This window comes from Petromyzon marinus, chromosome 80 (genome assembly GCF_048934315.1).
Source record: "Petromyzon marinus isolate PM22_M1 ecotype Great Lakes invasive population chromosome 80, UKy_Petmar_22M1.pri1.0, whole genome shotgun sequence".
Taxonomy (NCBI): Eukaryota; Metazoa; Chordata; class Hyperoartia; order Petromyzontiformes; family Petromyzontidae; genus Petromyzon; species Petromyzon marinus.
Genome location: NC_133746.1, coordinates 10,990,633 through 11,007,911, shown reverse-complemented (window position 1 = coordinate 11,007,911; position 17,279 = coordinate 10,990,633). Strand labels below are relative to the sequence as shown.

General features: G+C 51.0%; 1 protein-coding gene across 1 annotated transcript in view; it reads left to right on the top strand.

Moving 5' to 3' along the window:
• Positions 1-13,113, top strand: part of LOC116958660 (IgGFc-binding protein-like) — a 93,844-nt gene extending 80,731 nt beyond the window's left edge. Inside the window, exons 30-33 of the mRNA XM_076057297.1 lie at positions 1,843-2,142; positions 5,744-5,840; positions 7,444-7,627; positions 10,415-13,113. Coding sequence (XP_075913412.1) covers positions 1,843-2,142; positions 5,744-5,840; positions 7,444-7,627; positions 10,415-10,548 — 715 coding nt within the window. The 3' untranslated portion in view covers positions 10,549-13,113. The remainder of the gene's footprint in view (positions 1-1,842; positions 2,143-5,743; positions 5,841-7,443; positions 7,628-10,414) is intronic.
• The last annotated feature ends 4,166 nt before the right edge of the window (positions 13,114-17,279 follow it).

Sequence of the window (17,279 nt, the reverse complement as noted above, 5' to 3'; positions counted from 1 at the left end):
GTGACGGACTACTCTCTGTAACGGGAGTCTAGCATGTGACGGACTACTCGCTGTAACGGGAGTCTAGCGTGTGACGGACTACTCGCTGTAACGGGAGTCTAGCGTGTGACGGACTACTCGCTGTAACGGGAGTCTAGCGTGTGATGGACTACTCGCTGTAACGGGAGTCTAGCGTGTGACGGACTGCTCGCTGTAACGGGAGTCTAGCGTGTGACGGACTACTCGCTGTAACGGGAGTCTAGCGTGTGATGGACTACTCGCTGTAACGGGAGTCTAGCGTGTGACGGACTACTCGCTGTAACGGGAGTCTAGCGTGTGACGGACTACTCGCTGTAACAGGAGTCTAGCGTGTGATGGACTACTCTCTGTAACGGGAGTCTAGCATGTGATGGACTATTCGCTGTAACGGGAGTCTAGCGTGTGACGGACTACTCGCTGTAACGGGAGTCTAGCGTGTGACGGACTACTCGCTGTAACGGGAGTCTAGCGTGTGATGGACTACTCGCTGTAACGGGAGTCTAGCGTGTGACGGACTACTCGCTGTAACGGGAGTCTAGCGTGTGACGGACTACTCGCTGTAACAGGAGTCTAGCGTGTGATGGACTACTCTCTGTAACGGGAGTCTAGCGTGTGACGGACTACTCGCTGTAACGGGAGTCTAGCGTGTGACGGACTACTCGCTGTAACAGGAGTCTAGCGTGTGATGGACTACTCTCTGTAACGGGAGTCTAGCATGTGATGGACTATTCGCTGTAACGGGAGTCTAGCGTGTGACGGACTACTCGCTGTAACGGGAGTCTAGCATGTGACGGACTACTCGCTGTAACGGGAGTCTAGCGTGTGATGGACTACTCGCTGTAACGGGAGTCTAGCGTGTGACGGACTACTCGCTGTAACGGGAGTCTAGCGTGTGACGGACTACTCGCTGTAACAGGAGTCTAGCGTGTGATGGACTACTCTCTGTAACGGGAGTCTAGCATGTGATGGACTATTCGCTGTAACGGGAGTCTAGCATGTGACAGACTACTCGCTGTAACGGGAGTCTAGCATGTGTTGGACTACTCGCTATAACGGGAGTCTAGCGTGTGATGGACTGCTCGCTGTAACGGGAGTCTAGCGTGTGACGGACTACTCGCTGTAACGGGAGTCTAGCGTGTGACGGACTACTCGCTGTAACGGGAGTCTAGCGTGTGACGGACTATTCGCTGTAACGGGAGTCTAGCGTGTGACGGACTACTCGCTGTAACGGGAGTCTAGCGTGTGATGGACTACTCGCTGTAACGGGAGTCTAGCATGATGGACTACTCGCTGTAACGGGAGTCTAGCATGATGGACTACTCTCTGTAACGGAAGTCTAGTGTGTGATGGACTACTCGCTGTAACGGTAGTCTAGCATGTGACGGACTACTCTCTGTAATGCGAGTCTAGCGCATGATGGAATTCTCACTATAACACGAGGATGGTTAAGGTTTTAAGCATGCGGTCTCTGTGTGAACATCCCGACTGTCGTCTCTCTGTCTCATCTCCATCTCATCTCCACGGTCGCTCTCATCTCTCTTTCTGTGAACATCCTCACTCTGATCTCTCATCTTTATCATCTCCATCTCATCTGAACGATATCTCACTGTGAACATCTTGACTCTCGTGTCCTCCTTTGTCTCACCTCTGCCGTCTCTCTCTCGTTTATCTGTCCGTGAACTTCCTGTCTGTCATCTCTCTCATCTCCATCTCATCTCCATCTCTACTCGATCTCTCTCTCTCTCTGTGAACATCCTCATCTCCATCTCATCTCCACGATCTCTGCCACCGTCTCGCATCGTCTCTCTCTCTCTCGCTCTCCAGGTGTAAGTACGACAAGCGCCGCAGCCTGGCGGTGAACTTCGTGCCGGACACGGGCAGCATCTTCGTGACGGAGACGGGCTTCGGCGACTTCGTCTTCAACATCGAGCTGTACCACTCGGAGCGCTTCGCGCTGCCGTACAAGAAGAGCGACTACCCCGTGCACTTCAAGGAGAACCAAAACGTCTTCGTCCAGCTCGCCGTCAAGTCCAACCTGAGCGTCACGCTCTTCACCGAGAACTGCTTCGCGACCCCCAGCGGGGACCCCCAGGACCCCATCCGATACGACCTCGTCAAGAACGGGTACGTGAACGGAGACCACTGACACTGCACGTGGACTAAAATTGTGCATGGAGTAACACTGCACGTAGACCCACATTATCCGTAGACTAAAATTGCCCGTAGACTAACATTGCCTGTAGACTAACATTGCCCATAGACTAACATTGCAGGTAGACTAACATTGCTCATAGACTAACATTGCCTGTAGACTAACTTTGCCCGTAGACTAACATTGCCTGCAGACTAACATTTCCCGTAGACTAACATTGCCCATATACTAACATTGCCCATAGACTAACATTTCCCGTAGACTAACATTGCCCATATACTAACATTGCCCGTAGACTAACATTGCCCGTAGACTAACATTTCCCGTAGACTAACATTGCCTGTAGGCTAACATTGCCCATAGACTAACATTTCCCGTAGACTAACATTGCCTGTAGGCTAACATTGCCCATAGACTAACATTGCCCGTAGACTAACATTGCCTGTAGACTAACATTGCCCGTAGGCTAATATTGCCCGTAGACTAACATTGCCCGTAGACTAACATTGCACATAGACTAACATTGCCCGTAGACTAACATTGCCCGAAGACTAACATTGCCCTTAGACTAACATTGCACATAGACTAACATTGCCCGTAGACTAACATTACCCATAGACTAACATTGCTAGTAGACTATCATTGCCCGTAGACTTGCTCTCCGGAAACGTGGGTGAACAGTGCTGGTGCTGAGTCCTTGCAACCAGGTTTTGTTGGGTTAGATCGTGTAAATGTATCAACGTTGTGTCGTTAACCCCGCCACCACCCGACACAGACAATTAGTAAGGTTTGTCACGTGAACGGAAGGTGGCCAATTCGTTACTAGTACAGCATCAACCAGTTGTGTGTCGGAGAGCAAAACCACAACATTTACAATCTTGGTACGACGTTTTGCCAGTAATTACAACTAGCTTCATCAGGCAACATGTCATACTAAGATTGTAAATGTTGTGGATTTGCTCTTGAAAACACAACCGGTGTAGTACTACACTATACACTACACTACACACTACACCGTTGTGGATTTGCTCTCCAACACACAACCGCTGTAGTACTCCACTATACACTACACTACACACTACACTATGCACTGCACTATACACTAGCGCTGTGCTAGTAACGAATTGGCCACCTTCTGTTAAACGTGGCAAACCCCTTGCTAATTGGCTGTGCCGGGTGGTGGCGGGTTTAACGACGCAACATTTACATATTTCATATCCTTAGTTCTTTCGGTAAAGTCACGTTGAAGGGAAACAACAAAATAATAAAATATAATTTCGATTTAAAGCTTTCGTGACTGCAATGATTCATCTTCTTTGGTTCTTTCGGTAAAGTCACGTAGAATGATAATAAAATAATAAATTGATAAAATAAAATAACACAATAATATTCTTACGACGTTTCGGCCACAACACAAGCGGCCTTCATTAGGTGACAGCGCTGTCCTACCAGACAGTCTCGCCCCCTTCACCTGATGAAGGCCGCTTGTGTTGTGGCCGAAACGTCGTGAGAATATTATTGTGTTATTTTATTTTATCAATGTATTATTTTATTATCATTCTACGTGACTTTACCGAAAGAACCAAAGAAGATAATAAAATATATATAAAACAATAAAAATTCTCACGACGTTTCGACCATAACACAAACGGTCGTCTTCAGGTGTGCTGGTTTCCTTCAACGTGACTTTACCGAAAGAACTAGGAATATGAATCACTGCAGTCACGAAAGCTTTAAATCAAAATTTACATATTTTCGCGATCTAACGCAACAAAAAGCCGTATAATGGAGAGCAAAGGAATTCGAGAATTCCTTCCTCCGCCGGAATCTGATGACGTTTCCACGCCCCGGGCCTGTGCCGTCAGTCGCACAATGACCGTCAAACTATTGACGAACTATTTGAGCAATTTTAGTTTTGTTTTTTTACTTTAGCAGGCGTAAGCCCTTTCAACCCCCCCCCGCCCCGCCACCTACCCGGCCAACACTGAGCTACGTAGTGGCTCTTTTTCAGAAGCCACCTGACCTGGCTATCACAAATTATAGCCGCTGATACTGACAACATCAACGTCATCAAATGTTGATTTAAAGCTTTCGTGACTGCAGGGATTCATAGTCTTGGTTCTTTCGGTAAAGTCACCACCACGTGGAAGGGAAACAATAAAATAATATAAAAATATAAAACAATAAAGTCACGGCAAATTTTCTTGCTGTGGTTTTCACACCTGATGACGATTGCTTGTGTTACAGTCGAAACGTCGTGAGCATTTTATTGATTTAGAATTTTATTATTTTATTGTTTCCCTTCTACGTGGTGACTTTACCGACAGAACCAAGAATATGAATCCCTGCAGTCACGAAAGCTTTAAAGCAAAATTTAACTCTTTTTAACTATTTAATGTGTTTTTTATTCTTTGGGGTCTTATGGTAAAGTCACGTAGATCGGTTCAATTTTTATAGAAATAAAATAAACAAAAAAGCACGACGTTTCGATCACAACACAAGCGGCCATCATCAGGAGGAAAAAAAGAGCCTGTGTTGTGATCGAAACGTCGTGGTTTTTGTTTATTTTATTTTTTGTTAATTTCAACCTATCTACGTGACTTTACCGAAAGACCCACCTCCAAAGAAAATTAATTCCTGCGGTCACGAAAGCCTTAAGTCAATATTTATTTTTTTACTTTACCGGGTAAGACCCTCACTGAGCTGCGTCGTATCTCACGGAGGGTCAAGGAAGTGGCTCATCGCCATCATCACGTGGAGATTCATAGCAGAAGCCGAATACTTTCCCAAAGCGTGACCACGGGGAGAGAGAGAGAGAAACATGCAAACACCAAATCTGCAACAGCAGCAGCAGGCATCGTCAGGGTCGGGATCGAACCCACGACCTCCTGTACACCAAGCGAGGTAGTCAACATCTCCTAGCCACCGTGATGATGATGATGAGAGAGAGACACAGACCTCCTGTATACCAGGCGAGGTAGTCAACATCTCCTAGCCACCATGATAATGATGATGATGAGAGACGCAGACTCCAAATATACAGCAGCAGCAGCAGGCGTCGTCAGGGTCGGGATCAAACCCACGACCTCCTGCACACCAGGCGAGGTAGTCAACATCTCCACGGGAGAGAGAAAGAGAGAGAGACGCAGATTCCAGATATACAGCAGCAGACATGGCCAGGGTTGGGGATCGAACCCATGGACCTCCTGCGTACCAGGCAAGGTAGTCAACATCTCCTAGCCACCGTGATGACGATGATGAGAGAGAGACGCAGACTCCAAATATACAGCAGCAGCAGAAGGCATCGTCAGGGTCGGGGTTGAACCCACGACCTCCTGTATTTCAAGCGAGGTAGTCAACATCTCCTAGCCACCGTGATGATGATGAGAGAGAGAGAGAGACGCAGACTCCAAATCTACAGCAGCAGCAGGCATCGTCAGGGGTCAGGATCGAACCCACAAACTCCTGTGTACAAGGCGAGATTGACTTCGATTCCAAACGTGGAGGGGAAAATGCACGTGACAACTTTCACCCCCACCCTATTCCTCCCTTACCCCCCCCCCTACCCAACAGCTGTGTGCTGGATTCGACGTGGAAGAGCTACAGCAGCTTCCTGAAGAAGAACCAGTTCAGCTTCGTCGCTTTCGCCTTCGTCGGGGAGTTCAAGCAGGTGGGCGCAAGAGATGGGACGACCACGTGGTGGTTGGAGGGGGGGGGAGAGTAGCTGGGGGTGTGGGGGTAAGCGGTGCACCTAGCCTGGCACAAGCGCCGTGTCGCCAGGCTAGAGGAGGAACGGCGGTGCAGCGGTTGGCGGTCGCCGGGCATCTGCTGCGCCGCGCTTCGAGGCCGGCGGAGACGCGAGCTCGACGATTTGAACCGGGCCCTGGGTCCTGCCACCTTAGGTCGGCTCGGCCTCGAAACAACGGGCGCCCGCCTGCCGCGATGCGCCACAAGGAATCAGCCGCCGGGGTGGAGAGGCAGCGGCGGCCCGGGCTAGCCGGGTTTTGGTGCCGCTAAAGTGGCGGCCTCCGTAGGCTCCTAAGAGGGGGTGGCGGGCGGGGGGGCGGCGTCCATAAATGACGTCATGCGATTTTGGACGATTTTTGACCCCCCCACCACCACCCACCATCGTCACACGACGTCACGAAAAGTCAGACCCGCCCACCCACCCACCCCCTCAAATATGACGTCACACGCAAATATCTGCCCCTTCCACCCCACCCCCCAAAAAATATATATATAAAGCATGCTTCAAATCGCTTTAAACTCTTGTCATTGTAGTGCGCTGCACACTCTGATGTTGGACGAGAGAAAACATTTGTCAAAAAAGTCTACTTAATGAAGTAGAACGTGACGCCTATATTTATTTATTTAAAGTTGCGCATTTTGATGTGACGTCACATTTGTCAAACACCCCCTTCCCCCCAGGTGCGTGACGTCATTTATGGACAAGCACTCGCCACCACACAGTGTGTTCTGGCTTTAGCGTGTGTGCAGTTGTGGGGTGAGGTGCTGTATGGTGGCTTAGCAGAGGCCTAGGTGGACCTGAGACCTTCCGTGGCCGCCCACCCCCACACGCTCCTCACGTGTCCCTGCACTGTGACGTGCTTGTCTACGTGTCCACACTGAGCCACGTGGTCGGCCCCCAGCCCCTGCGTGTGCCCCCAATGTCCCTCTCCCCCGTGCCACCCACCCCCTCCCCCCCCCCCCCCAGGTGTCCCCCGCAATGCAACGTCACTAACCCACGTGTCCCCCCCACTGCAACGTCACTGACCCACGTGTCCCCCCCACTGCAACGTCACTGACCCACGTGTCCCCCGCACTGCAACGTCACTGACCCACGTGTCCCCCCCCCCCACTCCTCCTCCCCCCCCCCCCCCCAGGTGTCCCTGCACTGCAACGTCACTGACCCACGTGTCCCCCCCACTGCAACGTCACTGACCCACGTGTCCCCCCCACTCCAACGTCACTGACCCACGTGTCCCCCCCACTCCAACGTCACTGACCCACGTGTCCCCACCCCCCCACTCCTCCTCCCCCCCCCCAGGTGTCCCTGCACTGCAACGTCACTGACCCACGTGTCCCCCCCACTGCAACGTCACTGACCCACGTGTCCCCCCCACTCCCCCCCTCCCCCCCAGGTCTTCCTGCACTGCAACGTCACTGACCCACGTGTCCCCCCCACTGCAACGTCACTGACCCACGTGTCCCCCCCCCACTGCAACGTCACTGACCCACGTGTCCCCTCCCCCTCCACTCCCCTCCCCCCCAAGGTCTTCCTGCACTGCGACGTGCTGGTGTGCAAGGCGGGCCAGGCGGGCACGCGCTGCCAGCAGGGCTGCGTGAACAGCGCCCGGCGCAGGAGGAGCGCCGTCGCCATGGGGGAGATCGTCGAGTCGGCGGTGCACACCGTGTCCCGCGGGCCGCTCGTCATCGGGGAGCCGAACCGCTCCTCCGGTAATCGCGGCAACGGCAGCGGCGGCGTCGGCGCAGTAGGGGCTGGGGGGGGGGGGCGCAGGTGGTGGTGGTGGTGGTGGTGGTGCATGGGCCAGTCGTCGTCTCAGTCTGTCGACCCGTGGCGCGCCTGCAGGGGTCTGCCCCCGTGGCCTCCAGCCGGCGGGCGTTCGACGCTTCACGCGGCCTCAGCGTGCACGTAGCCTGGCACAGGCGTCGTGGTGACGTCGCCGCCACCCAATGGCTGTTGTTGTTGTTGGCGGTGGTGGTGGCGGTGACGGTGGTGACGATTATCTGAACCGGTCCTGCACCTCCTCCACTAGGTCGACTCAGCCTCAAATGAGTCGCCTGGTGTCGCGGTGTACGGTAGCAAACATCGCCACTGTTGAAACGAAGGCGGCCGGGCGTGGTGCCGGCCACCCACCGCCTCTTGCACCACAGTGCCGGCCTTTATAGTTGCTCTCTCTAACAGCACTTGCCCCAACAGTCTGTTCAGGCTATACGGGAGATCGTTGTTTTGTTTTTTTAGTGATGATGATGATAATGATAGTGGCTGTTGATGGTGATGATGACGGTGGTGGTCAAGACAGGATAGAAGCACCCAACTAAGATTGTGCTGGAGGCCCCATGGGGACAAATCCATATTTCGCGGGTCCAGACTGATCACCCCAAACCCCTATCAGGAAACGGGCCACACGTGGAATGGGTGTTCATCTAGGACTCCATTCAAAGCCACCGTGGCCTGGTCTCAGCTAGCTAATGACAGTTGCACGCGGGAATTCCAAACATTGCTTGCAGCCGGGATTGGCATCTTCCCCCATCCCCCTCCTGATGCTCAGGGGAAATGGGTTAGGTTCTAGACTGTGGCTCGTGCAGCTTGCAATGCTAGTGTTGGGAATGCAGTCCAGACATTCTCAGAGACCCTGGCTAAAAGAGGAGGTGGTGTTCCGGCAAGTTGAGAAAAAAACGACAGTCCCTTTCCCGCTGTATTCAACATCCCACTTCGGGAAATTAGGAGGCTTACCGCAGCCTTCTTTCGGAGAATCGCAGAGCTGTGTGACACTGCAAGGATGGGTGGTGGGCGCGAGTTTCTGACGAGATAGAGTCTGCCTCAGCAGCCCAAAATCACAAATCACTGTTTAATTCACATCAAATAATTAACTTGCAGCACCTCCCCTAACACCATCCTCAAGGGAAAGAACAGCCATCCAATCTTCGACCCCCCAGAAACAGGTCTGCAGGTTTTCGGAGCATTTCTGTGAGATTTTGGGGGAAGGGAGAATTCCCTCAGCTCGGACAAGATCGTGGGGCAATGTGGGGACGACCCTGCTGGGGCTGCAGTGCCTCAAATATTGGCGAAAGTACCCAAACCCTGTGAGTGGCTGGTTGAGGTGCCTTCGGTTGAGGAATTACTAAAGGCGATCCAGAGTCTGAGACGAGGAAAAGCGCCGGGCAGAGATGATTTCCAAAGCGAACTGCTGAGGGATGGTGACGTTTATGTGCAGACTGTCGAATGTGACATCATCACAATTGTCTAGACCACTGGATGGGTTTGCGCAGGATTGGAGGGATGCCTTGGTGGTCCCCCTCTTTAAGGAGGGGGACCGCACAGACTGTAACAACTACAGAGGCATCTCACTCCTCAGTGTGCCGGGAACGGTCCTGGCAAGGATTATTCAACATCGCCTTGACAGGCACGCTGAGGAGAGGCTTACGGAGCCCCAAATATCCTGCACAGACGCCAAATTCTGTTTGTCTGCGACAGCAGAGGTATAGGGAATTTCAAAGGGACTTACATCTCTGCTTTACTGACCTGGTCAAGGCCTATGAGTCCATCAACAGGCCAGGGCTGTGGGCAGTTCTTCATGCTTTCGGAGTCCTTGACTATCTGCTCACGATCATTAAGGGCTTTCATGATGGTGGGCAGGCCGAGGTAAAGTTGCGTGGCCATGAGTCAGAGCCATCCCCAGTTCACCTTTGGGTGCGACAGGGATGTCCTCTGGCCGCTACACTATTTAACATAATCTTTGACCACGCAGTTTGAGAAGATTTCAATGACTTTACCAGTGGAATTTCTATCTGGTACAGATACAATGGGAGGCTGAATGATGCACGGGTGTGGTCAAGGAATGGCTCCCCATTGGTAAACCACGTTACGTATGCCGATGATGTAGCGATTGCTGCTCATTCTGAGAGGTTCTGCTGTTGCTGCTGAACCCGGAGCGTGCCACTAAGAGTTGGGGCCTTACCATCAGCCCCACCGAAACCAAGCGCCCGCCTGGGTGTTTTGTCATCAAACACTCCACCCGTCACAACTTCCCACGAGTGATGGGGGCAGTTGTGGAGAGAGTGGAGACGTTTCCGTACCTGGGTAGTGTGCTTATGACCTGGCAGCAGAGGTGCCAAACCTCTGGCGGTCATCTCGGTCAGTAAACCCATGGCACCTGGGTCTGCCCCGTGGCCTCCTGTCAGCGGAGAGCCTTCGACACTTTGCGTGGCCTCGGGGCCGCGGCGATGTCACCGCCGGTTAGTGGTGAATGGCGGTCGTTGTTGGTGGTGGCGGTGAAGATGACGATGATGTTGATGATGGTGATGGTGAGGGATTATGTTGATAGTGATGATGATATCGATAGTGACGATGTTGAGAGTGATAGCGATTATGATGATGTTGACGACAGCAGTGATGATGTTGATGGTGACGGTGACGATGATGACGATGATGCGATGGTGGCTGTGATGATGACGATGCGATGGTGACGATGTGCACTTGTCTCTCTCCCCGCACCACAGTGGCCGTGTCGCAGTTCGTGACTCCGATCGCCGTCATCGCCGCCGCCTTCATTGTGGCGGTCGCCCTCGTCTACCGCAAAAAGCGATCCTTGCGCAGAGGATACCGGCCCCTGTCTCCCCACTCGTCCAGATAGACCACCAACAACACCATCAACATCATCAACATCATCAACATCATCACCAACATCACCAACATCCTCACCATCATCACCATCATCAACATCATCGTCACCGTTGTGCAGAGGATACCGGCCCCTGTCTCCCCACTCGTCCAGATAGACCACCAACAACACCATCAACATCATCAACATCATCAACATCATCATCACCAACATCACCAACATCATCACCAACATCATCACCATCATCAACATCACTGTCACCGTTGCGCAGAGGATACCTGCCCCTGTCTCCCCACTCGTCCAGATAGACCACCAACAACACCATCAACATCATCAACATCATCAACATCATCACCAACATCATCACCATCATCAACATCATCGTCACCGTTGCGCAGAGGATACCGGCCCCTGTCTCCCCACTCGTCCAGATAGACCACCAACAACACCATCAACATCATCAACACCATCATCAACATCATCACCAACATCACCAACATCATCAACATCATCACCAACATCATCACCATCATCAACATCACCGTCACCGTTGCGCAGAGGATACCGCCCTCTGTCTCCGCACTCCTCCAGATAGACCACCATCAACATCATCACCATGACCATCAACATCATCACCATCAACATCATCACCATCAACATCATCACCATCAACATCATCACCATCAACACCACCATCAACATCATCACCATCAACATCATCACCATCAACATCATCACCATCAACATCATCACCATCAACATCATCACCATCAACATCATCACTATCAACACCACCATCAACATCACCATCAACACCATCACCACATCAACACTATCATTGCACAGAAAGCACAGCAGGTCTTCTGCAGACCCCTATGGATTAACGCTATCAACATCATCATTAAGACATCACCACCACCACCATCATCACCCCGCACCTCCGATTATCACGGTTGGCTATGCACTGTGCAAAAGAAGTGCAACGTACATACATCATCATCGAGCAAAGTTAGCATGTGAGCAATGTTAGTCTAAGGGCAATGATAATCTATGGGCAATGATAGTCTATGGGCAATGATAGTCTATGTGCAATGTTAGTCTATGGGCAATGTTAGTCTAAGGGCAATGTTAGTCTATGAGCAATATTAGTCTACGGGCAATGTTAGTCTATGTGCAATGATAGTCTATGGACAATGTTAGTCTATGTGCAATGTTAGTCTATGTGCAATGTTAGTCTATGTGCAGTGTTAGTCTATGTGCAATGATAGTCTATGTGCAATGATAGTCTATTTGCAATGATAGTCTATGGGCAATGATAGTGTATGAGCAATGTTAGTCTATGGCAATGTTAGTCTACGGGCAATGTTAGTCTATGGGCAATGATAGTCTATGGGCAATGTTAGTCTATGGGCAATGCAAGTATATGGGCAATGTTAGTCTATGGGCAATGGTAGTCTATGGTCAATGTCAGTTTATGGAAAATGTTAGTCTATGGGCAAAGTTAGTCAATGGGCAATGTTGAGTCGATGGGTAGTGTTCCTCTATGGGTAGTGTTGAGTCTATGGGTCGTGTTGATTATGTGGGTAGTGTTGAGTCTATGGGCAGTGTTAGTCTATGGGTAGTGTTGAGTCTATGGGCAGTGTGAGTCTATGGGTATTGTTGAGTCTATGGGCAGTGTTAGTCTATGGGTAGTATTAGTCCATAGGCAATGTGTATGTTCGTTTAACTTCTTTCGCACCGTACGTAGCCAACCGCGCCAATCGGAGGCGGTGCGTGGGCAGAATGGGCAAACTTAACACACAAAAAAAATCAGTCCTAACAAAGTGAGTTTGTTAGATGATGATCCTGATGTAAACGTGCATCACGGCTCCCACTGGTTTCCTAACATCGGAAGGGAAGAGAGCGTTCCAGACGGGCAGCAGCAGAACCTGAAAGCGCTGCGTGACGACGATGCAAATTTGGTGGCGGCGGCGGTGGTGGTGGTGGTGATGGTGGTGGTGGCACAGTAGGAGGGGGGTGGGGTACATACAGCCGGTGGTTGCATCTCCCGGTCATCTCAGGCAGCCACAACCCATGGCACCTGCTGGGTCTGTCCCGTGACCTCCGGTCAGCGGCGAGCATTCGACACTTGACGTGATGGCCTCAAAGTGTTAGCTGGCCTGGCACGGACGCCGCGGTGACGTCTCTGGGATATTGGTACTGGTGATGATAGTGGTGGCGGTGGCGGTGTTGGTGGTGGTGGTGGCGGCGTTGGTGCTGGTGGTGGTGGCTACGTGGGTGCTCATGTTGCCGATTGAGTGCCGTGTGTATTAAAACGCCGATTCTGTCAAAGTCGATCGTTCTGCTGCTGCTGCTGACCACGATGTTGCTACTGATGCTGATCAAGGTGCTGCTGCTACCGCTGCTGCTGCTGCTGTTTAACGCTGGTGATGATGATTGGCGAGATTGCGGGAAGGTTTGGATATCGAGAGAGAGAGAGAGAGTTTCTGCGGTTACTCCTGAAAGGTACCGGATTTGATTTTTTTGGGGGGGGAGTTGCTACTCCCAGAGTTGTTTAATAAAGAGCCATTTAATTCAGTTTCATTTCACTTTCATTTATTACGTACTGTGTAGCCCTGTGAGCCATGCGGCCCTTGACTCGGGTGCAATCGCAACAAACAAAAACATGAACAAGGAAACATCTTCAAGTGACTCTGCGCAAACAGAAACATTCAGGAAAAAACAGCAAAGTCTTCCAGAAAAAAAACACCGTGTATCAGCGCTGTGTGCAAAAATCCCAGTGGGATGCAAGTCAAACAATAACAACCATAAGACAATTTATATGAAAGTTATCAGTCTAACTCTGTAGCACAACAAACAAATATGGCTAAACCAAAACGTTTTCGAAATCACCAAAATAAAGCGATAAAAACAATGTAACGGTGATCATTGGAACTGTGATTCAAATTTAATAATAAACGATATATACATAACATGTACGACCAAACTTTGAAGTCATAGCTGGCAGCATGATTAACCAAGACTCGTTTTTACCTATGATGTATCTCTCCACTACTCATTCCCTCCCCTCGCCCCTCCACCCCTTCCCGTCCCTCCCCTGCCCCTCTGTACGTCACGGAAGGAAACCTGAGGTACCGGAGGAAAGCCGCGCTGGGGAGCGAGGGAGAAACACTCTATCCCCGTATAGACGGAACGGGTGGAGTAAAACATCTCTAACTGAGTACCGCCGTCTTCCCGGCAGAGCCAGGGGGTACTGCTCCTCCTCGACACCCACCCACGGGTGTAAGGGAGTGAGATGGAACAGATGGAGATTAGTCCACGTACGGGGTAGAAGGGAGTGAGAGGAAGAGATGGAGATTAGTCCACACAGTGGTAGAAGGGAGTGAGATGGAACAGATGGAGATTAGTCCACACAGTGGTAGAAGGGAGTGAGATGGAACAGATGGAGATTAGTCCACGTACGGGGTAGAAGGGAGTGAGATGGAACAGATGGAGATTAGTCCACTCACGGGGTAGAAGGGAGTGAGATGGAACAGATGGAGATTAGTCCACGTACGGGGTAGAAGGGAGTGAGATGGAACAGATGGAGATTAGTCCACTCACGGGGTCGAAGGGAGTGAGATGGAACAGATGGAGATTAGTCCACACACTGGTAGAAGGGAGTGAGATGGAACAGATGGAGATTAGTCCACATACGGTGTAGAATGGAGTGAGATGAAACAGATGGAGATTAGTCCACACACGGGTGTAAGGGAGTGAGATGGAACAGATGGAGATTAGTCCACGTACGGGGTAGAAGGGAGTGAGATGGAACAGATGGAGATTAGTCCACTCACGGGGTCGAAGGGAGTGAGATGGAACAGATGCAGATTAGTCCACACACGGGGTAGAAGGGAGTGAGATGGAACAGATGGAGATTAGTCCACATACGGTGTAGAATGGAGTGAGATGGAACAGATGGAGATTAGTCCACATACTGTGTAGAATGGAGTGAGATGAAACAGATGGAGATTAGTCCACACACGGGGTAGAAGGGAGTGAGATGGAACAGATGCAGATTAGTCCACACACGGGGTCGAAGGGAGTGAGATGGAACAGATGGAGATTAGTCCACATATGGTGTAGAAGTGAGTGGGATGAAACAGATGGAGATTAGTCCACCCACGGTGTAGAAGGGAGTGAGTTGGAACAGATGGAGATTAGTCCACACACGCTGTAGAAGGGAGCGAGATGGAACAGATGGAGATTAGTCCACACACGGGTAGAAGTGAGTGGGATAGAACAGATGGAGATTAGTCCACCCACGGTGTAGAAGGGAGTGAGATGGAACAGATGGAGATTAGTCCACACACGGGGTAGAAGGGAGTGAGATGGAACAGATGGAGATTAGTCCACCCACGGTGTAGAAGGGAGTGAGATGGAACAGATGGAGATTAGTCCACCCACGGTGTAGAAGGGAGTGAGATGGAACAGATGGAGATTAGTACACACACGGGTAGAATGAAGTGAGATGGAACAGATGGAGATTAGTCCACACACGGTGTAGAAGGGAGCAAGATGGAACAGATGTAGATTAGTCCACCCACGGGTAGAATGGAGTGAGATGGAACAGATGGAGATTAGTCCACACACGGTGTAGAATGGAGTGAGATGGAACAGATGGAGATGAGTCCAGACACGGTGTAGAAGGGAGCGAGATGGAGCAGATGGAGATTAGTCCACACACGGTGTAGAAGGGAGCGAGATGGAGCAGATGGAGATTAGTCCACACACGGTGTAGAAGGGAGCGAGATGGAACAGATGGAGATTAGTCCACACACCGTGTAGAAGGGAGTGAGATGGAACAGATGGAGATTAGTCCACACACGGTGTAGAAGGGAGCGAGATGGAGCAGATGGAGATTAGTCCACACACGGTGTAGAAGGGAGCGAGATGGAACAGATGGAGATTAGTCCACACACCGTGTAGAAGGGAGTGAGATGGAACAGATGGAGATTAGTCCACACACGGTGTAGAAGGGAGCGAGATGGAGCAGATGGAGATTAGTCCACACACGGTGTAGAAGGGAGCGAAATGGAGCAGATGGAGATTAGTCCACCCACGGGGTAGAAGGGAGCGAGATGGAGCACATGGAGATTAGTTTAACACGCAGTCTTTTGCGACGAATATTATCTACATCTCCATATATATATACGTGTGTAGAGGCGTTACGGGAGGGTGACGCGCGTTTGTAGGGCGGTGGCCACAACCACGTCCGCTACGGCCACCACCCTGGTGAGGACAGTATAAAAGGAGGTGGGAGCCGGAGAGCCGAGAGTTCAGTTCGACTCAAGCAAGATGAAGAGCCAGTTGAAGAAAGAAGACCGACTGGCCAGAACCCCTGGAACTCCTTTGGCCCGCTGACCCTTCCGAGGGCCGGGCAAAGCAAGCCAGGGGGGTACGGCATCAGAGCCGCTGAGGGCCGATGTCCTTCTGTGGTAGGGCCGGACCCGTGGGGCTGGTGATCGGGACCTACGCCGAAGCTGGGCCTAGGTCAGATAGCCTCCCGAGAGAGGACCAGGATAGCGGGAAGGAGGGAGCTAAGCGTGGGCTAAGGCTCGGGGAACGTTTCCCTCTGTAGAGTACGGGGCGAAGAGGCCGTTACCTCTTCAAGTATCAGATTCGCCGCTGTAATTGAAGCGTCTGTAATAAACACGTGTTGCCTCTAACGGACAGTCTCCGACGTCAATAAGGCCACTACTTACTGTATATATATAAAAGGCAAAGTTGTGATTAAGTGCGTCTGTTCAAAATGTTTAGCGTACTTCCCGACATGCAACAAACTTGAAATTTGCCATGTGGGTACTTTCCAGACTGTACACCATGCAACAATTATAAAAATACACTTTTGGTTATTTTTTTTTGGGGGGGGGAGCTCAATAATGATTTTTTTTGCACGGTAAAGTGAGCTGTGACGTCAAATCTGTCACGTGACCCGCGCATGTGGAAGCGTAACGCATTGTAGTGTAGTGGTTAGCACGCTGTGTATGTGTCTGTCTATGTGAGTGTGTGTCTATGTGTGTGTGTCTATGTGTGTGTGTGTCTTTGTGTGTGTGTCTAGGTGTGTGTGTGTGTCTGTCTGTGTGTGTGTGGAAGCGTAACGCATTGTAGTGTAGTGGTTAGCGCGATGTCTGTGTGTGTCTATGTGTGTGTGTGTCTATGTGTGTGTGTCTAGGTGTGTACGTGTCTGTGTGTGTGTGGAAGCGTAACGCATTGTAGTGTAGTGGTTCGCGCGATGTCTCTGTGTGTCTATGTGTGTGTGTGTCAGTGTGTGTGTCTATGTGCGTGTGTCTAGGTGTGTCTGTGTGTGTGTCTGTGTGTGTGTGAAAGCGTAACGCGTTGTAGTGTAGTGGTTAGCGCGACGTCTGTGTGTGTCTATGTGTGTGTGTCTATGTGTGTGTGTCTAGGTGTGTATGTGTCTGTGTGTGTGGAAGCGTAACGCATTGTAGTGTAGTGGTTCGCGCGATGTCTGTGTGTGTGTGTGTGTCTATGTGTGTGTGTCTATGTGTGTGTGTGTCTAGGTGTGTCTGTGTGTGTGTGTCTGTCTGTGTGTGTGTGGAAGCGTAACGCATTGTAGTGTAGTGCTTAGCGCTGTGTCTGTGTGTGTCTATGTGTGTGTGTCAATGTGTGTGTGTCTAGGTGTTTCTGTGTGTGTGTCTGTCTGTGTGTGTGGAAGCGTAACGCGTTGCAGTGTAGTGCTTAGC